The 24427-nt window shown below is 42.0% G+C and overlaps 1 protein-coding gene across 7 annotated transcripts in view; it reads left to right on the top strand.

The window, feature by feature from the left end:
- Positions 1-24427, top strand: part of TRPM3 (transient receptor potential cation channel subfamily M member 3) — a 1922641-nt gene that overhangs the window by 1883898 nt on the left and 14316 nt on the right. For all 7 annotated transcript variants that reach the window (XM_069625801.1, XM_069625800.1, XM_069625799.1 and 4 more), the window contains one exon: positions 3406-3538. In XM_069625801.1, coding sequence (XP_069481902.1) covers positions 3406-3538 — 133 coding nt within the window. The remainder of the gene's footprint in view (positions 1-3405; positions 3539-24427) is intronic.

The raw sequence follows: 24427 nt of genomic DNA, 5'->3' as shown, positions 1-24427 counted from the left end.
GCCGACAGAGAGTTGAAGTTCTTTGAGACCCCGAGAGCAGCAAGGAAATACGGGTAAAGGGAATGTCTGAGTAGACCTCTGGCTAAGGTTATTCGGCTGCAGAGAATAGCCCATATACCATATGTGCTGGATGACCTTGGGGAATTGATGCACATGGCGCCTGGAGTGAACCGGGTATTCACACCTACTACACTAAGCTGTATGCAAATAATGACACCAGCTCTCCCTCAGATATAGAGTCTTTCCTTAATACACTGCCTCTGTCCGAATTAACAAGCAAAGCCAGGGAAGCCTTGGATCAACTCATGTCGCAGGATGAAATCTCTCAGGCTATAAACAATCTCCCTACAGGGAAGGCTCCTGGACATAATGGTCTATCAATAGAGCTATATAAACAGTACAAATCTTACTTGTTTCCCCAACCTGCTGAGATGTAAGAGGCAGTGTGCTTTCGTGGGGTACTCGCACCTACTCTTAGGGAAGCAGTGTTAATGGTATAACTGAAACCCAACAAGCCAGCCGAGCAATGCGGTTCATACAGGCCCCTTTCGTTGATCATCTCAGATGTGAAGATATTTGCTAAAGTCATCGCCAACAGACTAGCGCCCTACATGTGCTTCATAATTCACCCGGATCAGGGTTTATCCCTGGGCGGTCCACAGCGCCCACACTGTGGCATCTCTTCAACGTTCTTTCTCAGATTGACTCTACTGTCCATGCAGGTGCACTAGCCCTAGCTATCCAAAAAGCTTTCGATTCAGTCTCCTGGCAATTTATGTGGGTGGTACTCCGCAAATGCAACTTTGGCCCAACATTTCTGTCATGGGTCCACCTGCTATAAGCATCCCCCTTGGCTGGAGTTCAAACAAATGGAATGCTTTTGAATCTAGTCACCATTGCTAATAGGACCTGACAGGGGTGCCCGCTGTCGCCCTTGTTATTCGCCATAGTGATAGAGTCAATGGCAGATATGCCATTGGCTCACAAACATATCCATAGAGGGATCAGAATAACAGGAGGAAGGAAGCTTGTATCGATTTATGTGGATGATGCAATAATGTACGAGAGAAATCCTCAGATGCATTTAGCGCCAATCATGCACGATATAGAGATCTCTGGTAAACTGTTGGTTTTGTGTGTCAGTAGTGTAAAATCAGAATTTCTCCCGTTGACAGATGCCACAACAATGCCGCAAGACCTACTGGGGGTTGCTTAGTCACCAACCGAGCTGCAATATCTTGGGGTTGTAGTTGCCAAAAGCACATCTGTAATACTGGAATGCAACTACACTGCATACACCTCACAGTTAACCGGTAAACTACGGAAATGGGCACAACTACCTTTAACCATGGCAGGAAAAGTGGCATTACTCAAAATGGTAATTCTCCCAAAGCTCCTGAATTATTTCCTAAATATACCGCTATGGCCCAGTGCTGGATACTTCAAAGAGCTGGGTGCAGTGGTTGATACTTTTATGTGTCATGCAGGGGCAGTTCAGCTTAAGTGGAACACTCTGTCTAGACCATACTCACAAAGGAGGCTTGCAGCATCAGACTTTGAGAAATATTGGGTTGCGGCCCAGGCACAATACGCGTAATACAGGTACATAGAAGACAATACCTACCTGCATGTCAAGACTGAGCGACACGTAGTTAACCTTCGCAATATCCGTTCAATAATGCTGCCTCCACAGTTCAGAGACATATGTGTATATGACACCGCCAGTATGTCTGCATTAGCATGGAGGAAACTATGGAAGACGCTAGGTGTCACACGTCCATTTCATGGTGATCTCCCTTTCTGTTCTGGAATTGTGTGCCATCACTGCTAAGGGTAGCCAGAAAAGTGGAAAGACAATGGGCCTGGAATGGTCAAGAGACCCTAAAAGATGTATATAGTATGGGAAATGTTAACAACCCCCACGGTTCTTGCAGGTCTTAAATATAGTATTGCAGGACCTCCCGTGGTGGACCCAATAGAGAACCTGCTGTGCAGAGAGCTTTTCGGCACCCTTAGATTCACTTGAAAGTTGTCACTGACACCTACCTGAAGTTCTGCAGTGCTCACTTGGACAAATTAATGATGAGCTGGTTGTGGTCACCTGCAGAGTCCAGTGAACAGATCAGTCGGAACCTATGACCATCAGGTTTACCCTAATTGCATGTCTACCGTTTGGGCAGGTGTGTCCTGATTCTGATGAACAATACAGTGTGCATTCACTAACTCATCAAGCAAGCTGGTGTGGGATCACTAACTCTGCAGGTAAGCAATTTCACTATGTTGTCATCTGCCCACCCTAGCACCTCCCAATGAGGGTGGATCTACTCTCCCAATCCGAGGGTCAGGTCCTTCATCCAAGCCCCTCATCGGTTTAGGAGTGGAATCTGTCTGCCAACATCCTTGATGTTCCCCATTCAACCAAGAGGCCGGCTACAGTGTCTAACTATGCTTCCAGGTGGTGTATGTTTTGGGCTTGGTGCAGAGAGAGAAGTGTGGACCCTTTAATCTGTCCGCCTCTCCTGTTCTGGATTTTGTGCACTTCTTGGCCCCTCAGGCCCTACAGATTGTTGTTATGTCAGTCATTAAGATCACCTCAAGCATGGCTCGCTCTTTTCCATCCCCACTCTTATGCAGTTTTTGCTGGGATTGTCTAATCCTAATCTTAATATCCCCTCCACCAGTTTATTGTTCCTGTGTGTGATGTGAACCTTGTTTTGACCTTTCTCATGATGGCTCCGTTTTAGCCATTGTAATCTTGTTCTGAAAGGTTGTTCTCCATTAAAATATTTTTCCTGGTGGCCATAGCTTCCACTAGGCATGTTAGTAAACTCTATCCGCCAAATCTCAAAACCTTTCCTTCACTAAGTAGAAGGTGACTTTGAAGGTTAGACTGATTTTTCTTGCCCATCTCTCACAGAAGGTTCCTCTTCCTGTTTCATGTCCTATGCCTAATCCTCCTATGGTCGAGGAGCGAGTTCACCATCCTGACCCCAAGATGGCTCTCATGATGTCTCTTGGACAAGGGTCATCAGGAAGGATGGCCAACTCTTAGTTGGTTACACTGGTACTTGTGCAGGTTCGGCCAGTATGCTTTTAACTTAACTCTTTACATACTTCTCATGGAAAGGTTGCATATATTTGTGTTCATTTTTTTAGCTAAGTGTAGATTATATTTCTTCTCATCAGACTCAAATATAGATTCATAAGGTTAAAAAAAAAACGAAGGGCTTATACAGAAACAATCCGACTGTAAAAGTGTCATAGTTTGTTATACTAAAATGCCTTAAAGTAGTCCAATATTGGTGTATAGATAATGTATAGAAAATACATCTCAAACATTGGCATTTATGATAACCTTATATTTATCAGAAGTGTATATTTCTTCTTTTTTGTGTCATTCAAAAGAACTTTTTATAACAGAAGATGAGCTCAAGAAAGTGCACGATTTTGAGGAGCAGTGCATTGAAGAATATTTTCGAGAAAAGGATGACCGGTTCAATTCCTCCAATGATGAACGAATACGTGTCACTTCAGAAAGGTGTGTAGCTTTGTACTGTAAATTTGTAGTTTTAATTGGATAATATTTGCACTTCTGAGGAGACTTCTAGTAAAGCAGAGAATGAAAACAAATCCCCAATTTTCAAATTTGACTTAGCAGAACTATAAAACGTTTGATAGAGTTCCGTGATGATTTTCATATAAAAAGCAGCCTGACTTCTGCCCTAGTGAGGTTGAGGTAGACCCAGAGAGTGAGAATATGTCAACAAAGCAGAGCAGCAAATATTGGCAGTTTTTGTCCTGTGGCCTATGGCACTAGTTCCTGGGTCTGAAGCTCAGGGCCACACCAACATGCTGTCCAAATGAGTATATATATATATGGTTTAAGGTTACAAGTGGTTTAATGATAGTGTGAGTATTTTGAAAAATGAAATGAGTGCCAAGCCCAGTGTGTATTATATACTTAGTGAGTCAAGCATATACCCTATGACATGTTTGTCAAATATAAAGATATGTGGTCATTATTTTGTTCCCAAAATGCTCTTGGATTTTATGTAAAGCAGCTGGGATACATCATTGGTACAAATTGTCCAAATCCCCCTTTCTAATATGTTTATTTCGAACAGGATAATACAATACTTGACCATTAGGGAGGAGCATATTAACATTTTAAAAAGAGCAGGTTTACAAAGTTAGTAACAAACAGTTATTACGTTTGTCAATAGCTTAGCCAAGAATGCACATTTTGCCTCTCAAAATATCCTTCCTTCTTGCAAAGGATTACACTCAGATTGAAACCAATGATCTGTTTCTTTTGTTAGCACCATGAGAATTTATATGATTGAGAGAGAGAGAGAGAGAGAGAGAAAGAGAGAGATAGAGAGAGACTGAGGGGGACTGAGTGAAAGAGACAGAGACAGAGAAATACCTAGAGGTAGGAGTAGACAGAGAAGCATTCAGGGGAAGAGGGAGGGATACAAATATCTGTTATGCAATCAGTGTGCTCACTGGCACGTAATGTGTGGATTCAGAGTTAAGGTGGGATAGCTTGCAACAACGGCAACATATCTGGGGTTTTGTTGCATTAAACCAGAGCCTTAAGGTCACTTTAACTAAAGGTTCATTCACTGAATTTATAGAATGTTGTTGTGTGGAACTGTTTCAACTTAACTGTCTCTTAACTAATGTTTTTCTGTGAAAAATAAATATTGCTTTTATAGAGCAGCGGTATGTAGTTAAGGTGAGTAGACCTGTTTAGATGGACTTTTCAAAAATTCTATTGCTAATTACTTTTGACTCACTGGACAGATTTGGATGAAAATGTTCAAAAGAAAGGTTTGGCACGGGTGCCTCCAAACTAGAAACTATGGGATCTAATAGCATTCATTTTCCCATGGAGAAAAAGTGCTTTGATTGAACACCCATAGCGCGAAAACCTCTGGATGGATTTGCACCAAATAAGAAGCAGGTTAGGCACAAAGCGTGGCAGATGTGCCATTTGTTGGTTTGGCATGAATATGCCCAGTACGTTTTAAAATATTGGATATAGTAGGGGTTTCCCCTTGCTCCTGAACAAATTTCCCATGGTGCATAAAATCAACTTTGGCTTTTCAGAAATGAAAGGCTGGTATCTTGTTTTTTTCATCGATGCAGCCATTTTCACAGCAGTTGCATGGTCATAACGCCATCATTTTGCAGTGATTTTGCAGTAAATCGTAGGAGAGCAAAAGGAGGGTCCTCAAAAACTCTACTCAGAATGCATGCTAAAACACCAAGAGGGTCATTTTGCAAAGAAATGTAAATTGCGTGCATGGGACCACTAATATTGATACTTTCTGTTGCGTCACCTGCTTGCAATTGTAAGCATTTACAAAACCGAGTTCACAAGTGAAGGGTAAAACCAGGCGAAATTGCTGTTACAGTTTATTTGTACTCTCTGTTTTAAAAATAAAATTAAAAGTTTTCTGCAAATTATGCTTTGAAGACAGCTTTTACAATATATTCATATGGAATCTGCTCGCCTTCAGCAGGTAATAAAAGCAGGTGAATTCTATAGGAATCCATGCGTGTAATGCCTGCATGCAAATCTCATATGCATATATATTTACATATTGTAGGGCAGCAATTGTCGTCTTATAATTAAGGTGCAACCTGTTTACATATGTTTCTCAAAATTCTAATGCTGGTAACCTTTGACTCCTGGACGGATGTGGATAAAATGTATCCAAAATAAAGTTTGTCCTGGACCCCCCACAAGCTGTACATTTTGGGGAAAATTCGGTAAAAGGTAGAAAGGCAGTTCAGTTCGAAACAGCTTTTATTCTGTTTAAAACCTTTAAGCAATGCACAATTTGAATACATCCAGGCTTTGAATACAAAAATCTAAAAACAAAGCCATAAAATACAGCTAAAAAAACATTTCAAAAGTAAAACTGTATGAAATGGATCCTAATTATAATTGTTAAATACAGGTTAGGTTAGAAGTTCCCAATTAATCGCTAAAATCATATAGCAACTAACGTATATAATCTTCTGAAGGAAGAAAGCACCCCTATATTGAAAAGGTTTTGAGGTTACACTTACGAGAAGAGCCAAGCTCACAGCCTCACAGTTTCACACACATTACACCCCTTCTCCTCAGTGTGACTAACCTGATTTCTGAATAAAGGTAACAAGTGTGGCTGTAAAATTGCATAAAATGTTATTTAGGTTGCCATGATAACATGTTTCAAAGTCTTTGATTGTTGGAGCCACACTCTATGCACATACCTTGCTGTTGCAAATATATCATGCAGTCACATTGACTGCTTTAGGTACGTCATAGCTTCATCTACATGACAAATCACTGCTTCCTTCAAGATAGCACCTCAATTTCATTGTGTTGCAGCAAATCAACATATAGTGGGTACATGATTCTTCAGCTGTATGTGATTTCAATCCGACTCCCAAGTCATGCCAAGCATGTAGGGCACAATTGAAACCCATATTTATTTTGATTTATAAGTTCAGTATTCTGAACGATATATCACTCGTATCACACCCTTCTCCTGAACCATCCCCCCCAGACACACTGAACCAGGAATCAGGCTAGTTTGCAAAGGTTAATATTTGTTTATGTATTTAGAATTTAATCACAATATATTTTAATAGATAACAACAATCACCAATGGGGTGATAGAACACTGAAATGAATCAAGCAATGAGCACAAACAAATGCAGCACAGAAAAGAATACTTTTGTGTTGGTTTGGAATAGATGGCACTTTGGTTAGCGGTTCCCCCTGCAACACCCCTCAACGCACCAATAGGCGATTAAATAGATGTGAGGAGAGAGCAGGTATTCAGGAATAGCACAAATCAAACAGAATATCACTCCCACATTCCCCCTTCAAAAACAAGAGAAAAACGGAATTGACTTTTCAGCTGTCAGAATGGCTTTGAAATTGTCTTTGGAATTGACTGGGCAAAAACACCAAATGTGGTCAAAATACTTAAATTATTATAAATTCCTATGGGAGCCGCTTTGAACAGTTGCACACAATCACAAACAATGATTTAGTCCAAAGAAAACATTTGAAATCTTAAAGTCGAAGTTGGAAGTAGTTTAAAGCTAATTCACAACTTTCAGAATTTCAATTCGCGGCAAAATGTTCCTTGCGTGATATTCGCTATAACAGGTGAATCGCACTGCGGTTTTTGGTTCTATGGATAGCTAAGGATGTTAGCTACAAGTAGGAGTTGAAAATCAGTTTCTATCATAGAAACTGAGTCAGTTATAGAGGTTTTAGTGAGAGTCTTTTTTGCAAAATAGGCGCGAGAATGGAAAACAGAAATGCACTTTGAAACTGACAGATTGGTTTGATTACACTAGATTATAACTATGAAAAAGAGGATGCCACACATGAACCTCCACAGTTACATTGCCAGCGTAACCCTTCACGTGGTGGATACTCAATTTCTTTCTGGGATTCACTTTAGTTGCTCAAAATCACTAATGACTTATGATTTTATAAAACAAATGAGAGAAAATCAGTGCAAGAAAGGTTCTGACAATACTATGATTATGAATTCAAAAACAGGATGGGTTTGGGATTGGGATCATACAATGCAGATATATTAGGGTCACTTTTCTTCCTATTAATACTCACAGAATAAGTTATTAAATTGGACCGTCAGTTCTGGTCATGGATTGGGTCTGGTCTAGGAAGAACAGCACATCAGGCACGGGATTGGATCAGCTAGGCACGTCACCGGATTTGCACAGGATCTGTCCTTCTTATTTGTGGATATTTCAATCGGCTGGATAGCGAGTTCCTCAGGCAGGCCTAGTGGTAGCAAGCCAGAGAATTTCAGGATACTGGTTCAAAAGGCCTTCTCACACCACAGTGCTTCAGTGGGTTGCAAGAATAAGTTTGAGGATTAGGCCTTGCAGAATAGTCAATAGTTCTCTACTGCTTGCAAGAGTCTTTGCATCTGGATCTGGAAGGATGTTAAAGCTGGATGTAGAATGCTGGATCAGAGTGCTTCGCCAGAATAAGGAAAGCGAGTGAATCATTGAGTCCCTATGTGTTGTCAGCTGTCTCTATTTATCCTTTCAAATGACATCACAAAATGGGTGTATGGGCCGGCTTAGCTAAGCTTGCCCCTGTGCACTGGGATTGGATCAAAACTTCATCTCCGCCTTGCATTTGAGTGATTGGATCAAGGCCGGATGATGTCACATTTTATGGTTTGCTTTACAGTTCTTAGAAACCTCCCTTTAGCCACTGGTCTCAAAATCGGATTTTATACTAAATACATATTTCTACATTGGTCACCTCTACACAAATCACACACAAAGATTCCATACTGTATGTAGCATCTGTTCCTCAAAATCCCAGAGCTGTGTGATCTTGTTTCAACTTTCTACAAAATTTTGTCCTTTTCACTATGAACACAATTTCCAACCTTTATGCAAACTTCCACAAATGTGTGTGTTTAACATAGGGATGTGTGTGTAAATTTTCACAATTCTAGTATTAATACATTTCACATAAAAACACATATATTGCCATTCCTGTCCAGAACATGGCACACAGTTCTGCAGCCTCTTAAAACGTGCAGCCAGAAATTAGATTAACAACTCTGTCCTTTTTATATTTTTCACCACTTTGAATCACAAGTTATGAGTCTCTGAAAATTGTTCATTATTCATTCTTAACAGCAAACGGTACGCCCCTTTTTCTCTCCCTGGAGTCCAGGAGCATCCCCCTCCTTGGGCAGGTTCCTTCCAGGAGCCATTTACGACCCTCTCACACCTCCGTTTCCTGGGCTGAAGGGTCTGCTATTGTTCATTCTCTTTCTGTAGAGAAAGGTCTGGGTTAACCCACAATTATCATCTCCCCGTGAGTTTCAGCTGAGAGAATTTCCCTTCCCCTGGGAGAAACCTGTTTGTCCATTTCCAAAGGGTTGCAGCTCAGCCAAGCTAATTTATTCTTAATTAAAAATCCAGGAAAAACCAAATGTGTTGCATCAAACATAAATACATTACTTTCTTAGCTTTAACTCTGTGTGATAAAAAGCAACTGAGATCTGTATTCTTTTTAGCCACAATCCTTTTTATGTTTGCTAATCCGGCAGATTTTAGTTTAGATCACTTTGAAGTTTCATCAAAAGCTCATCTGACGGCTGTCATTCAGGTAGCCCAAGGTACTGCACCCAGAGTTTGACAGGGGCTGTCAGTTTACAGACAATCCAGTTTTTCTGAAGAAATGTTTTGCTCTTCACATTAGGACTTTCTATGTTCGCAAAAGATTTTGAATGTTGAGATGTATTGTGTTATAGGCATTTTGGAGTTTTTAGCAACAAAGCAAATGTCATTAATACATTTTGGAGTTTAATTTGCAAAGCGCTGCTTCTCTCTCTGCACTCTGTTTGCTGGTCATGGGGCCCACTGGCACATCTTCTGCAGGGTGTGCTCTATTCCACCACACCATGGGTGTCCGGATGTGCATCCATCTTTTTGTGTGCTTGAGAACGTTTTTTTTTTAGGTTTTTGGTGCACGCAAGAGTTTTGCCACCATTGTTGCAGTTTCTTGCACCATAATATCAGAGTGATGCTGCATAGCATAGCGGAGTGGGTCAAAAATCCCACACAGCTGACCTGAACTAGGGGCACAGGCCCGAACCAATATTTGTTCAAGATTTAGGAAAGAATGCTGTGTGAAAAATCCCCAATCGCAAACAGGCATACAATGATCGCTCAATTGCAGGGTTTATTAAGTCCAAATAGTTGTGATTACCAATCATCTTCTGGAGGGATAAATATTCCAGGGCTAGCTTCATAGCTACAGCCTTTCATTTTAATATTTCTCTTATGTTTATTTTTGCAGCTTGTTTCAGGATAAGTGCATTTACACCAGATCGAGTGGACGGGTATTCCCATAAGCCAACAACTCCTAAGTCACAGAGGACAGACTTCTTATGTACAGCCCACTTAGTACTTTTACCTCCATCCAATGACAAGTAGATCTCCAGACCCTCTATTTTCCATAGCCATTACCAATATAGGGCAGGCTTGACTGCGACCTGATCACCAAGTGGGGTTATACTAAGTTCTAGTTGTACTAGTGAGGACGGAGTGCTGTTTGGAAGGAGGACACATTTTATTTTAAAAATGTGTGCTCTGTAATATTTAAGTACCCTATATTGACATATACCCAGATTTCAGAGCTGTGTGTGACTGCCGGTACAAGGCATACATGAGTTTTCAAAAATTGATTAGTAAAGTTTGCTAATTAAAACTTTCTTGATTAGCAAACTCACCCATTTGATTAGCAGTTGTGTACTAATATTTTTAATGTCACCAGAAATAATTTGCATCCAAAACAAAATGAGCATCAATACAGCATTTGTGTGCACTGCTCAAGTAAGATATTAGGGAGACGAATCAGACCTTGCAAATTCTTTAAAATTCCACTAGACCTGCAGGTTAAGTCATTTAATGTACCTACTCAACCTAAAGGAAATGCACACAACCAACAGCAACTGGTGACAAAAAATGTAAATGCGCTTTCTGCATGTCACTACAACCCCACTTCGTTTGGCACACTGCGAGCTATGCACAGTGAAACTTATTTGACATTTACTGTAAAAAAAAGTTTAAAAAAGTAAATGTTACATAAAAAGTTCAAACATCTCTGGAAAATGGTAATCACCCTTTATAAAATCTACTTGATTATGTGAGTGGACGAGTGAACTTTGCAAACTCTGGCTGAGTTTCTCTAAAATGTAAAAGGATAAATAAATAGATATTATAAAAAGGTTCTGAAAACAATTTGGCCAGCTATCTCCCGCAGGTGCTAATATAATGCAATCCTAATCATCGAACAAAGTGAGCTCTGGAGGCCAACTACAGTGTGTGGTATTGCAATAGATGTGTCAATTTACAGTTTGGATGCAACTATTGATAATTCTTTAGCGTAAACATCTAGTTAGCCTTGTGTATTCATTATGTAAGAGGAAGGAAATTAAGAGATTAAGCAGAGTAGATGTAGCAGGCGGAGAACTGGTCAAACTAGGTGGAATATTGTAGTTTGCTTCCATCTCACTTTCAGTGGAACTGGTATAAAACCACCATTTACACAGATAAATGCAACCAGCAGGTCACAGAACTAGATTTGCCATTAAAATCAGCTGGCCATGACATGTACATGTTCAAAAGTGTTCACTCATCAATGTGATGCATTGCCCCCAACAAAATCTAGTTGACACTGCGATTTAGATACACTAACCTAAACATTACTGTAAATCATGGAGACAACGTAGTGTTTTACGGAAGCAATGCTTTAGTTATGCATCATGCAACAACTTAAATGTTAGGAATGGAATTGGATGACTGTATTTAATGAAGTTACACATTCTGGTCTTAGTTAGCTTAATAAAAGTATCATCCCTATCATTTCTGTTTTTTAATTGTTTGAAAAAGAAAAATAATCTTGCCTAGTACTGCCACGCAGGCCTTTGGCACTTAAGAGTGAAGGAAATTATAACTATTGCACTCTCTCCATTATTCCCTTTGAACTTGCAGTGAACAGAGAAGAGGGTGGCAAGATCCTTGAGAGCCAGAGAGGAATTCTGGGTGAGCAGTGTTTTCATGGAACAGGGTAACTTAAATAGCTAACTTTGCTACACAAGTGTCAATTTAATTAGAAAACCTGCAGAATTGCATAGCAATTGCATAGCAAATGGCTATGCAACACTGCTTATTTTATGCCTTGCAGTATAGCCTGTTTCTTATATAAATCCAAAGCCAGGGATATTGCCCCACTACCATGCCTGACAAAATAGGATTGAATAGCCCCACTATGTTTCTCCAAGTTGTTTCTCGCTTTGAGAACTTGCTGGTTCCACTCTCCTGTTTCCTGAAATCTTACACCTAGGTAGTCAAAATGTCCAACTTTGCGCCAAACTAATTTCATTTACTTTTATTGACAAGGGGCAGTGTTTAAGGAATTGAGGCTTGAACACCATAACCTTGGTTTTGTCTAGGTTTAGTTCAAGTTGCAATTCATTACATTTGGACATAAGGATATTTAATGCCTTCTTCAGTCCTGTAGAGGTAGATGCTAAAATAACCGCATCATCAGCATAAAATAATGCTGGATGTTTCCTTGATGCCGTTTTTGGCAATCCAAGCAATCCCTTTCAAGGCCATCTATTATCTCCTGAATGGAAACTAAACAGCACGGATGCCAGCTCTCACCCACCTGGTAACAGAGAATGGGTGAGTCTGCACGCCTCCAAGACCACAGCGTACCATTGCTTGGTTCTCAGAATAGAGCAGCATTGCAGAGGCCAGCAGCTCAGTGGGAATTGTACACTCTGCTAAGATTAGCCATAACTTATTTCTAGTGACTGTATCAAATGCTATTTTTAAATCCAGGAATATTGCGTATAATTTCATTTTTATATAACACTGTACATTTCTGGATTATCAAAAAAGCAAGAAGCAATGATCCACAGTCCCTCCATTGCTGTGGAAGCTTGCCAGGTTGCTGATTGCTTTCAACCCATTCTTGCAAATGAAACAGGATCACTTTTCCAAAGGTTTTGGCACTATTGTCACGCTCAGCCAGGAATATTTGATGGCTCCCCTTCTAATTGTTGCATTATAGGTTTTACATAAGGTTGGTGCCCAGTTCTCTACCTCACCTTTATAAAGATCCAGTGGAATTAGATTGGGCACTGCAGCTTTCCCACTTTTCTGGGAAATCAATGCCCTCTCGACCTCCAGACCGTTAAGAAAAAAAACCTGGGTACGGTGATCGTGTCAACAAGAACATTTTGAGAATGGGGAGCCCCCTCCTCAGAGCTTTGATATAATGTGGAAAAAAGAGACTGCCAAAGTTCGGCCGGAATGGAACATTATTGGGTTTGGTCAACAATTACATCTTTTGCTGTGACCAATTTCCAAAAGAGAATGTCATCTCGTTCTTCCAGTGCATTTTTAGGTGAGTAAAAAAACAAAAAAACTGTGTTTTCCTCCTAGCCCCTTTCATTTTCACATAAACACCAATAGCGCTAAAACCACTGGACCCATTTGCACCAAATAAGAACTAATTTGTGCACAAATAATCACAGATGTGCCTTTTGGTGGTTTTGGGTAAATTCGTCCAGTACTTTTTAAAATATTCAATGGAGAAGGGGGTGCCCCCTGCTCCCAAAAGACGTTTATGTATCTGCTATGGTGCTTGGGTGCAGAGAGGCTTTTCGGAAATCAAAAGCAGTCATACTTTTTGCTCAATTTGAGCTATTCCAGCTCGGAAATGGCAAAAATTAAGACGAAAATTAAGTGTTCAATATTATATTTGGAGGAAGAAAAGCGGTGCATTCAAATCAGGCTATGGTGGGAGGGGAAGGAGGGCCACATGTGTAATGAGTTTGTTTGGGGTGGGCTGAGGAGCCTGTTTGGGGACGAAAATGTTCGTCTTATCTTTGGAATCGCATGAACATTTTGTGAAATTCACAGATTGTAATGCACTCTCGGATTAGAAAATGTGGCACATAAACGGAACAAGGAAAGCTAATGGGAGAAGTTCACGTGGCTAAAAGAGGGGATTGGGGGGACCAGGAAAAGTGGAGGGGACATGTGGTGAGATTTAGGGAGGACCTGGAAGACTTTTTAATTTTCCTGACCCTGCAGGAACTGGCAACCGTTGCATTTCAGTGGGAATGGACACAGTCTTCATTACCGCAGAAATTAATATGAGGAATGACGTCCATGGGAATAGAGGACGGCAGTAAAGCAGGTATTGTAAATGCAAGAAATTATCGCTGCAAAAATAAGAGGGATAATCAAAAGCATATGGAACGCTTGGGCTTAGACTTGGCGATCGTATTTTAAACATGCACTGAGGTGAGATCAGAACTACTAGGCAGGGGGATATGGTTCTTTTTGAATGGTTGGTGCCATATGTAAAGTGGCCGAAGACTCTGCCCAGTGAACTTTGAGACTGCCAGCTGAATTCCTCTGTGTTTTTAAAGACTTGGAGCAAAAATGGACAGTTAGCATGGCCAAAGGCAATGGCTCTTAGGCCACTAACAAAAGCCCAAAGGCAGTGGATCCTGAGGCTGCTGGTGTTGTACTTAGGCTATGGCCAGTAGGGTATTGTTAGGTACTAGCGAGCGCAGTATGCAGGAGTGGACTGGCTTATAGGGAACTCTGGAGATTTCCTGGTAGGCCTCTGTGCCCTGAGCCTCTTTTGTGTGGTTCTTTTTGAATGGTTGGTGCCACATTTAAAGTGGCCGAAAGCTCTGCCCAGTGGACTTTGAGACTGCCATTTAAATTCCTCTGTATTTTTAAAGACTTGAGGCAACATGGACAGTTAGCATGGCTAAAGGCAATGGCTTGTAGGCCACTAGCAAAGGCCCAAGGGCAGTGGATCCTAAGGCTGCTGGTGTTGTACTATGGGCAGTAGGGTATGGTTAGGTACTAGCGAGGGTGCTATGCATGAGTGAAATGGCTTATAGGGAACTCTGGAGATTTCCTGGTAGGCCTCTGTGCCCTGAGCCTCTTTTGTGTGGTAACCTATTTCATTTCCAAATGTTCTCATAGTAAAAGGGTTGGGCTTGCTGAAATGTGTAAAATGGGCCACTTTGAACATTATTTCCAAGGCCTCTTTTGGTTCCCAGTCCACACCTGGTGGTATGGTCCTCGGCTGGTAGGCCAAAGCCACTGGCCTTACCTCTTATAAAATCATTGGTATTGATATTGATATTTTATTTGTATCGCGCTCGTACACAAGTGTTTCAGAGCACGACGAGGGAAGGGAAGAGAACAAGGGGGAACAAAAACAGCAATCTTACTAGGCCCAGTGAAATTGAGAGGGAGAGGGAGAGGGAAAAGGGAAAGTGCATGGGAGGGGGCAAAAGTGGAAAGTACTGAGTCAAGGAATACAAATGAATAAATAAATATGCAACATGGACAATGGTGCAACATCTTGCAACATGGGATAGTGGCTACGGACAAAGGACATAGCTAGTGGGTCTGAAGAAATTGTAAAACAAAACCCTTGAAATTCAGTGAAAACTTTAGTTAAGAGAGGTCATCTGTTTTACCGCAACAAAAAGAAATGAAAATCAACGGGTGTTGGAAGTTATGAGCATCTTAAATCAACAGCCCCCCACCTTTGCAAAGCCCCTGAGCACATTCATGATATCATGGTGAGGCATCTATGGAGGGGGGATGCTGAGTTAATATAATCATCACTTTGCACACTTGCTGACTTTCAAGGGTTTTGTTGCAATACATCAGATCGCCTTGACTCTCTCTTAACTAAAATGTATTCACTCACACTTATTAAAGAGTTTACAATAGCAACTCATTAGTTATGGTTAAGTTGGACTCCCCATAGGAAGGGCATGTTTTCAGATGTTTATACAGTTAGTGTTGTTTGACAACTCTGCACAAATTGCTCTAGACAATATATACATCAAAGTCTATATTTATATAAACGTTTTGGGAACATCCATGGGGACAATGTTTTAAGCTTCCAAAACCTGTCTTTCCTACGGAAACCTCAAATTTTTGCATTGCATTCTCCTACAGCATAAACTGCTTGATGGATTCAAGCCAAACCTACCTAAGAAGCATGCGTCTGTCTGACTCACAATCCTTTGACCATTGGAAATCTGTGCAATGTTTAATTCAGTCCAAAATGGCCAGATTCATATTACAGGTATCTTGGTTTTTGGAGTGCTGATTGTCCATTTCCTGTTCGAGTATCAGTCCCAGATCTGCACATTTTATTAAGAGGCAATCAGAATGGCTGGTCGAAAGGCAGCTATTCCGATTGGTCTCGGTCAGGGGTGGACTTGCCTGTAGGGAACTCTGGAGATTTCCTGTTGGGCCTCTAACCCTGGGCTCTTTTGTGTGGTAACCTGTCTTATTTTCCCATTTTCTCATATGAAAAGGGTTGGGCTTGCTAAAAATGTGTAATATTGGGCCACCTGAAAATTATTTCCGGGGCCTCTTTTGGTTCCCAGTTCACCCCTTTCTCGGACCCTGTAAAATGTTCCAAGAATGGGCCATTGTAACATGCAGATTTTTGAGGGATCCAAAAACAAAAACCCTGCGAAAAATAACTTTCAAGAGAGGCCTTTTTACAGCCCTCTTCTCCTCCATCCCAAAGCAAGATTCTGGTAGCGTACAATGTGGCTTCAGGAAAATGATGTCCCACAAAATAAATAACACATTTGTTTTCAGTTTTACTGTATTGCACCCCTCTGTGATCTCCTGAAATTGCCTGCGGTTGTGGGAGACGCAGAGGTTGTACTATGCCACTTTTCAAACTTGGCTCAGTGTAGGGACGGACCATGCCCCAGGAAAAGGGGCCACGGCAGGCCATGCCAGTTACCACATTGGGTGGCTTAGGAGTTCCTTAGAAAAGGCCTTAAGCCTTGTCCCGTGGCCTGATTGGGCAACGTTGGCAGTGGGTAAGGACACAGGCCTTGCCCAGTATCCACATCGGGTGGCTTATGGATTCCAGAGTGGAAAAACTGGCCAATGGGTACGGCTGCAGGTCATGCCAAGTGTCAATTTTGGGTGACTTGTGGGGCCCTACAGCATGACCTTAAGTCATTCCATAGAAATGATGCTATCTGGGAAGGCTGCAGGCTTTCCCCAGTGGTCACATTGGTGGAAATAGAGGTATCTGAGACATTCCTGAGGCAAAGTGGCCACTAGCTATGACCACAGGTGATGAACCTGGGGTCATGATGGGTAGCTTGCATTGCTCGGACATGACTGGCCAGATACTAGTATTATGCTCACTGGCGAAATGCCATTTTCCAGACACAATTAATATACCGACAGTGCCCATCATAGATTATACACAGTGTCCACTCTTTCTATGTGTCAGGGTCCTGTGGGGAAGATACTCCAGGAAAGGGAAGGTAGTGCATAAGATTGGGGATGTTTTTTCCATTAACAATGTTTTCGGACATGAGTGTGCATATTTTGAAGCAAACTATGTTTCCTTAACGGAAGTTTTATCAGGAGACTGGGATTGTCCATTTCCAAGATGGAGGAGATGTCCCTGAAGTTGATTGGCTGGAGGTGAAAAAGGCAGCTTGGAATTTTGAAAAGGATGCTAAACTGCATTTCATTCAAGACACCAACTGAGCAGGTCGCAGCAGTCAAGAGCTCCAGATAATATTAGGCAAATTTAAGATTAACCTCAGACACAGAGCCTCAGAGGAAGAGTCTTTACAAGAATTCAAAGCTAAGTGAAGTTATGAAGTAATGTGAATAGATTTGATTTAAAGGTTGAGGAGAATGCAGTTTGTGTAATTAATATTGTAAATATACTACTGTTTAATAGTTGCAGTTTTTAAAAAGTAAATGTTATTTGGCAATCGTTTGGTTGAGAAAGCAGATATCTGGAGGATTAGAGGCACAGGACCACATATTTGCTTTATTGCATCGCTTTTCAGAAAGCACAAGTAGATTAGCAGTGGGCTAGAGTTTAGAAACTAGCTACGCTTGTGTGCTTGCTTATGAGGGAGGCCTAACTGGTATCTTAGCAACAAGGTGAAGTGGTGACAAACTCTTATGTGAGTCCAAGCGTATTTTCAAAAGAAAAGGTGGATGCGTTACAAAGGCAGGTCTGCGCGTATTTGGCGATGAAGGTGCACGCTCCCAGTGAAATACCAGTGAATTAAAGATGGTGCATGTTTCCAGTTAATTGCTGCTAAGTGAAAGATTTGGCGGGCGTTTGAACAGCATTACCAGCAAATGTATAGCCTAGCATGTGCTCATAGAAGAAAATTACAGGCAAGTGAAAGGTCTAGAGCACGTAACTGCAAACGTGGAACTGTGAGTGAAAAAGCTTTAGCAGGAGAGAGAGTGCGGCTCACACAAGCATTTGATGTGCTACAGCAGCATATCTCAAAGAAACTGGACAGTACTGAGAGCAGTTAAAAATAATTAGACAAATAAATCAAACATGCTGTGAACAGTAGCAAAAGTAATAAGGCAAACCAGTAGCAGGCTCAAGCTCCAGTTACCTTAGGCAGGACAATCACAAGAGTCAAGTGACTGAGTTGTAAACTTACCCTGAAGAAGAAATTAAACTTAATTATAAGCTGAGCAGTTGTAAGGAGCCTTGAGCTCTATCAAAAGAGTGAATCTCACATAGACCAGACTAAAGAGGATTTACAGAGACAGTATACATACATTTAATACAAGAGAGCAAGAATGAGAAGTCATCAGGGAATCCTATATTAAATCTTCAGCAGGAGCAGTGTTAGAGAATTCAGTGCAGCACAACGAAGATAGTTGAGGATCCAGGGGTGCCTTCTAGCGCTAAGAGGAGGCAGTCAGGTAACTTGAGGGGGAAGGTTCTTCAGTGCGAGCAGGAGGTAAGAAACATAAGTATTAACCTTTTGATTTTGGGTTTTAGGTCTTCAACATTCATTTGGAGTTTTAAGGAAGAGCGCCATAGAAGATGTCTTGTCATTTATTATTTTATCCACTTCCCCTTTCCCCCAGAGGTTGTGGGCTCAGCAGTAGTAACTAAACTAGTGGAGTCCACAACCTCAAATGGGTTAGCGGGGTTCCTTTCAGCCTCCATTGGATCAGAAGCTAGAACCTGATAGAATGAAAGGCCCATGTCTTGCGAGGAACTACTTCATTTAGTAATGCAGCTGGAAACTAGAATAAATGAGAAACAGTTGGAGAGAAGAAGAATTGTTCCTGAAAGCAGGACCTGGGTACAAAGTGAGGGACCAAAACGGGAGGTCCCTGTGAGAGAGATTAAAGGAGGACCAGTGTGAACAAGTCAGTTAAGACCCCCACTGACCGAGGACGAAAAGGATAGATGTAAAGCCGGGAATTTCTGTATTGTGTAGATAGTGGTCATTTTATGAGTAAATGCCCTCGAACACCCCGAAGATTTTCCCCTTCATCTTTTCCGACGAAGGAATAGCAGGTGGAAAATACTATCCAGACAGCTCAGCAGTAGTCAGTAGAATTGTGGAGTCCACAACCTCGAAAGGGGTTAGTGGGGTTCCTCTACAGCCTATGTGGGATAAGAAGCTGGGACCTGATACTATTCCACTGTGCATGGGCTGCACGCCTACTGTTTGAGTGCCCACTTTGTAAGGCCTCAATCTTGACTAGCAGGCATTTCTTGTATGTTTACTGTACCATTAGCCAGGCCCTGGGCACACTGTACACTGGGCATGGTTCAGTTCATGCACAACATGCACTGTTCCTGTTTTGTACAGTGCCCTATGACATGGTTGAAGGTCATGTACAATCTATAAGTATGGTTATATTTAACAATGTATTAACTTCTGAAATGTAGTGATTAAACTGTATTTGAAGAAATGTTTTTGTGAACCGTCTGTTCTAAAATCCTTTGATATTCAGTGAAAACTAGTTAAAATGATAAGACCTAAAAATTATCAAAATGCATCAGGTATGGTGAGGAAAGCAACCATAACATAACACTGTATACTCATCAGTTTTGCCGGGAATAGCAAAGGTTCTTGTCACAGAATAATAACTTTATAACTACACTGAATTTAATGTTTTTCATCATATATATATATTAAAGTGTGGCGGTCGCCGCACTATAGTTGAGAATCAAGTACCATAGGAAACCCGAAAAATTAATTGCTAATAACGTTTGACGCGTAGAACGGATTTGGCTGAAATTTCGAAAACAAAATGTATTTATTTATTGTGATTCTTGTTGAAACCAGTCAACCTTACACAAACATTCACAACAATCAAAGAACAAAACTGTATTTATAGGCCTCCCCAGACTGGACATTTTTATTAAAAAAAATGGAGTTTCAACATAGTCCCCATTAATTTTCCCATAGAGGAAAAAGTCACATTTGTGCTCGAGCGCACAGCAAAAACCGATGGACGGAATTGGACCAAGTATGACACTACTTGGGCAGACAGCATTGACTCGATTTCTGGGACGGGTCTGGGGTTATTGCATCCAGTCATTTTTTAAATATTTGACGCGGAAGGGGGTGCCCTGATCTCCAAAAATTATAGTGCTATCTCCCATGGTGCTTTGCAGCAGAGAGGCTTTTCAGAAATTAAAAATCTGCTATTTTTGTGGGGTTGATGCAAGAGATAAACACAGCTATAGCCGGGGCCACCCAAAAACAAAAAGGCAGGAAAATGCCATTTTGAGGACGAAAAACGATAAACGATGCAATGGCATCAGGCTAGAGGTGGGGGTGAGGAGGATATGACACCAAATTGGAGAGTTGGAGGGGGGTTAGGGACCAAGTTAATAACACAAACGTTTTCTCGTAGCCACGGTTATTCAATGGGATAACCGCGACTACAAAAGAAAAAAGGTCGGGAATGAAAGTGCATCACACGGGACAAGGGTTGAGGGGACATTGGAGAGGGCTTAGGAGGGAAACAAGAGTTTAAGGTAGCAGAGGGGGGGCATTCCAGGAGGAGAGGGGCACCTGCTGAGTGACTGGGAGAGGAGTAGAACATTTTCTTTTTTCATAGTTTTTCACTATAACTGCTGCTATCTGTAGTACATTGCTAATATAGCTGCAGTTATGAGGAAAAGTAAAAAAGAATAAAGAAACAAGTAGTTGGACAGCAACAGTGAGGCGGGGGGGTGGAAAGTGGACATGGACTAAAGCCATGGCAACTGGGCTGGAAGTGTTTAAAAATATACAGTGGACACGGTCAAAAGCTGTGAAGTGAGGGGGAACAGGTGCAGTGGCCATGGCTGAAGACCATGACTAGTGCCCTGGTAGTGTTGGCTATAGCTAGTCGGCTCGAAAGACATGAAAAGGGGCCACGGCCGAAGGCCATGGAGAGTGGACTGGAAGTGTTTAAAAAATACAGTGGGCACGGCTGAAGGCCCTGCCTAGTGGGCTCGAAAGACATGGATAGTGGGGGAAGATGTGCAGTGGCCACGGCCGAAGACCATGGCTAATGGCCCGGTAGTGTCAGCCCTGGCTAGTGGGTTTGAAAGACATGGAAAGTGGGCACGGCCGAAGGCCCTGGCTAGTGGGCCCAAAAGAGAGGGGGTATATGTGCGGTGGCCAAAGGCTATGGCTAGTGGCCCAGCAGTGTTTTAAAATATAGAGTGGGCATGCCCAGAGGTTGCACTAGCCAAGGCCCAAGCCCCAGCTAATGGGCTTGAAAGACAATTAAATTGACCACAGCGGAAGGCCATGGCGAGTGGGCTGGAAGTGTTTAAAAATATACAGTTGGCACAGCCAAAGGCCCTGGCGAGTAGGCTCGAAAGACATGAAAAGTGGGTACAGAAGGCTCTGGCTAGTGGGCCCAAAAGAGAGGGGGTACATGTGCAGTGGCCGAAGGCCGTGGCTAGTGGCCCAGTAGTGTTTTAAAATATAGAATGGGCATGGCCATGGTTGCACTAGCCAGGGCCAAGGCCCTACCTAATGGGCTTGAAAGACATGGAAAGTGGCCACGGCGGAAAGCGATGGCGAGTGGGCTGTAAGTGTTTAAAAAATAAAGTGGGCAAGGCTGAAGGCCCTGCTTAGTGGACTCGAAAGACATGGATAGTAGCCACAGCCGAAGGTTGTGTTGAGTGGACTGGAAGTGGTAAAAAATATACAGTGGGCACAGCCAAAGGCTGTGAAGAGAGGGGAAGATGCGCAGTGGCCACGGCCAAAGACCATGGCTAGTGGCCCGGTAGGTTCAGGGTTTGAAAGACTTGCAAAGTGGGCCCGGCCGAAGGCCATGGCTAGTGGGCCCAAAAGAAGGGGGTACATGTGCGGTGGCCGAAGGCTATGGCTAGTGACCCAGTAGTGTTTTAAACTATAGAGTGGGCATGGCCAGAGGCTGCACTAGCCAGGGCTCATGCCCCAGCTAATGGGCTTGAACGACATTTTAAGTGGCCACAGCGGAAGGCCATGGCGAGTGGGCTGGAAGTGTTTAAAAATATACAGTGGGCAAGGCCGAAGGCCCTGGCCAGTAGGCTCGAAAGACATGGAAAGTGGGTACAGCTGAAGGCCCTGGCTAGTGGGCCTAAAAAAGAGGGGTTACATGTGCAGTGGCCGAAGGCCGTGGCTTGTGGCCCAGTAGTGTTTTAAAAATATAGTGTGGGCATGGCTATGGCTGCACTAGCCAGGGCGAGGCCCTACCCAGTGGGCTTGAAAGACATGGAAAGTGGCCACGGCGGAAGGCCATGGTGAGTGGGCTGGAAGTGTTTAAAAATATACAGTTAGCACGGCTGAAGGCCCTGGCTAGTGGGCCCAAAAGAGAGTGGCCTGTTAATGTTTTAAAATATAGAGTGATTTGATTTGACTTGTGTATTTATATTGCGCACATCCAGTGGAGCCAAGAAGAAACCAGCATCTAGGCGCAGATGTTTTTCCTTTTTTTCCCAAACAGCATAGTACAGTGAAGGCAGAAGTTCATAGGCAGGTTGTTCATTTTTTGGGGGGAAAGATTCAAAGAAAAACTCTTCCGAAGGTCAATAGGCAATGCATTCCAAAGATGTGGCGCATTGATTGAAAAACTTTGATCACCCCGATAGATGAAGTGAGATGGTGGAATGGTCAGCAGACTTGCCCAGTCGAGCGAAGAGAATGTATCAGATAATAAAGACTGATTATAGGGGCCAAATAACTAGGTTCCCTTCCATAGATACATGTATGGATTAGGCATAAAGTCCTAAACTCAATACTTTGTTGGACAGGTAACCAATGTAGTTGGGTCCATATTATGCATATGTGCTCATGGTCTTTGCAACGGGGCAGGGGGGGCAGGTATAATGGTCATCACTTCCCAGATCCGCTTAATTTGAAGGGCTTGGTTACATTAAATCTAATCACTTTTACTCTCTCTTAACTACACTTTTTTTCACTGAGTTTCAAGGATTTTGTTATACTACAGTTTCTTCAGGGCCTACTAACCATGACTTTCGACAGTGGCCGCTGTACATGTTGCACCAATATTTGTTTTACCCAAACACCCATGTCTCCCTGGCTTGTAACTGCAGGTGTGAAATATTTTTTTTAACTCCCCTTTCGTGCAAGAATTTCCCAGAAAACAATTCCAATTATGCCGATTCCTACGGTAGTCCCCGATAACGCTCACAAAATTAAAAACTCTTCCCTATCCTCACAGGCACTCACCTTGTGCCCCTCATCTGTTTTCTTCGAAATCAGTTTTTCCCTCCTTGACATCTACCATTCCCCTCTATACCTCTTTGTGTCATGTGACACAGTTTCTTTTCCAATCGCGTCTTGCGACATTGCCACAGTTATCTCACGGAAATCCCTTGGTATTCCCTCAATAAGCCAAACATGTTCTACCCGTAACCGGCTCCCCAGACCAGCCCCAAATCCAGAACTTCATATGGTGTACTCTTTGACCCTCCCACCTATAGCCTGATGTAACTGTAACTTTATTCTTCCTCCAAATAGCACTTTGATCACTTTTCATGTTTGACTTCCCCAGGTATTATCACAGAAATCGCTTGAATCGAACAAAATAAAATGTTGGCTTTTCCTTTGTGAAAAGTCTCTCAGCCTCTCTGCTGCAAAGAATCATGAGAGATATATAAATATCTTTGGGAGCAGGGGGCCATCGAATATTTTAAAAACTACTCAACAGATGTACCCCAAACCAAAAAAGGAAATGATTGCAACACTTTGTGCCAAAGTTGTTTCTTATTTGGTCCAAATCCGTCCAGTTGGTTTTCACGCTATGGCTGTTCAGAAATGCACTTTCTCTCCATGGTTAAATGTGAGTAGACGGAAAACATTTTTTTGTTTTCTTAATAATTTTTTCATCAAAACCCAGAAGTTCCAATTTGGGGGAGGGGTTTTTTGGTGGGGGGGGCACTGTAACAAACATTTGGTTGGTAACATTTTATCCAAATCCATCCAGCTAGTCAAAAGTTATTAGCAATAGAATTTTGGGAAAAGTGTGTGTAATGCAGGCTCCACCTTAACTATAGGGTGGCGACTGTTGCCCTACAATATATATATATATATATAGAGAGAGAGAGAGAGAGAGAGAGAGAGAGAGAGAGAGAGAGAGAGAGAGAAAGAGAGAGAGAGAGAGATGCTCCTTCTATGGGAAAGCCAACTTCACCATAACTAAGGAGTGGCCACTGCATACACTCTAAAAGATACATATATTGAAACCTTTACATATTTGCATATATTTACAGTCAGTTGAACACCCTATTATATTAATCATCTCTTTCAGATACTGCCATTTACCCTTTCTTCTTTAAGTCAAGAAGAAGGAAATATTTATCATATACGTGTTAAGATGTGTCAGTGTTACTTGTGTTTCTATCAGTGAAACCTTGAAAATTAACAAAACTGCTGAACTGTTAAATGCGCTCCTGCAGAAAAACTAGGAAATCATTGAGGAATAATTCATATTTTTTCATAATAAGAGCACCCTGACT

The sequence above is a fragment of the Ambystoma mexicanum genome, chromosome 6p (genome assembly GCF_040938575.1).
Source record: "Ambystoma mexicanum isolate Mex_15411 chromosome 6p, UKY_AmexF1_1, whole genome shotgun sequence".
Lineage (NCBI taxonomy): Eukaryota > Metazoa > Chordata > Amphibia > Caudata > Ambystomatidae > Ambystoma > Ambystoma mexicanum.
Note: the sequence above shows the minus strand (reverse complement) of the source record. Positions and strands in the feature narration are given on the sequence as shown.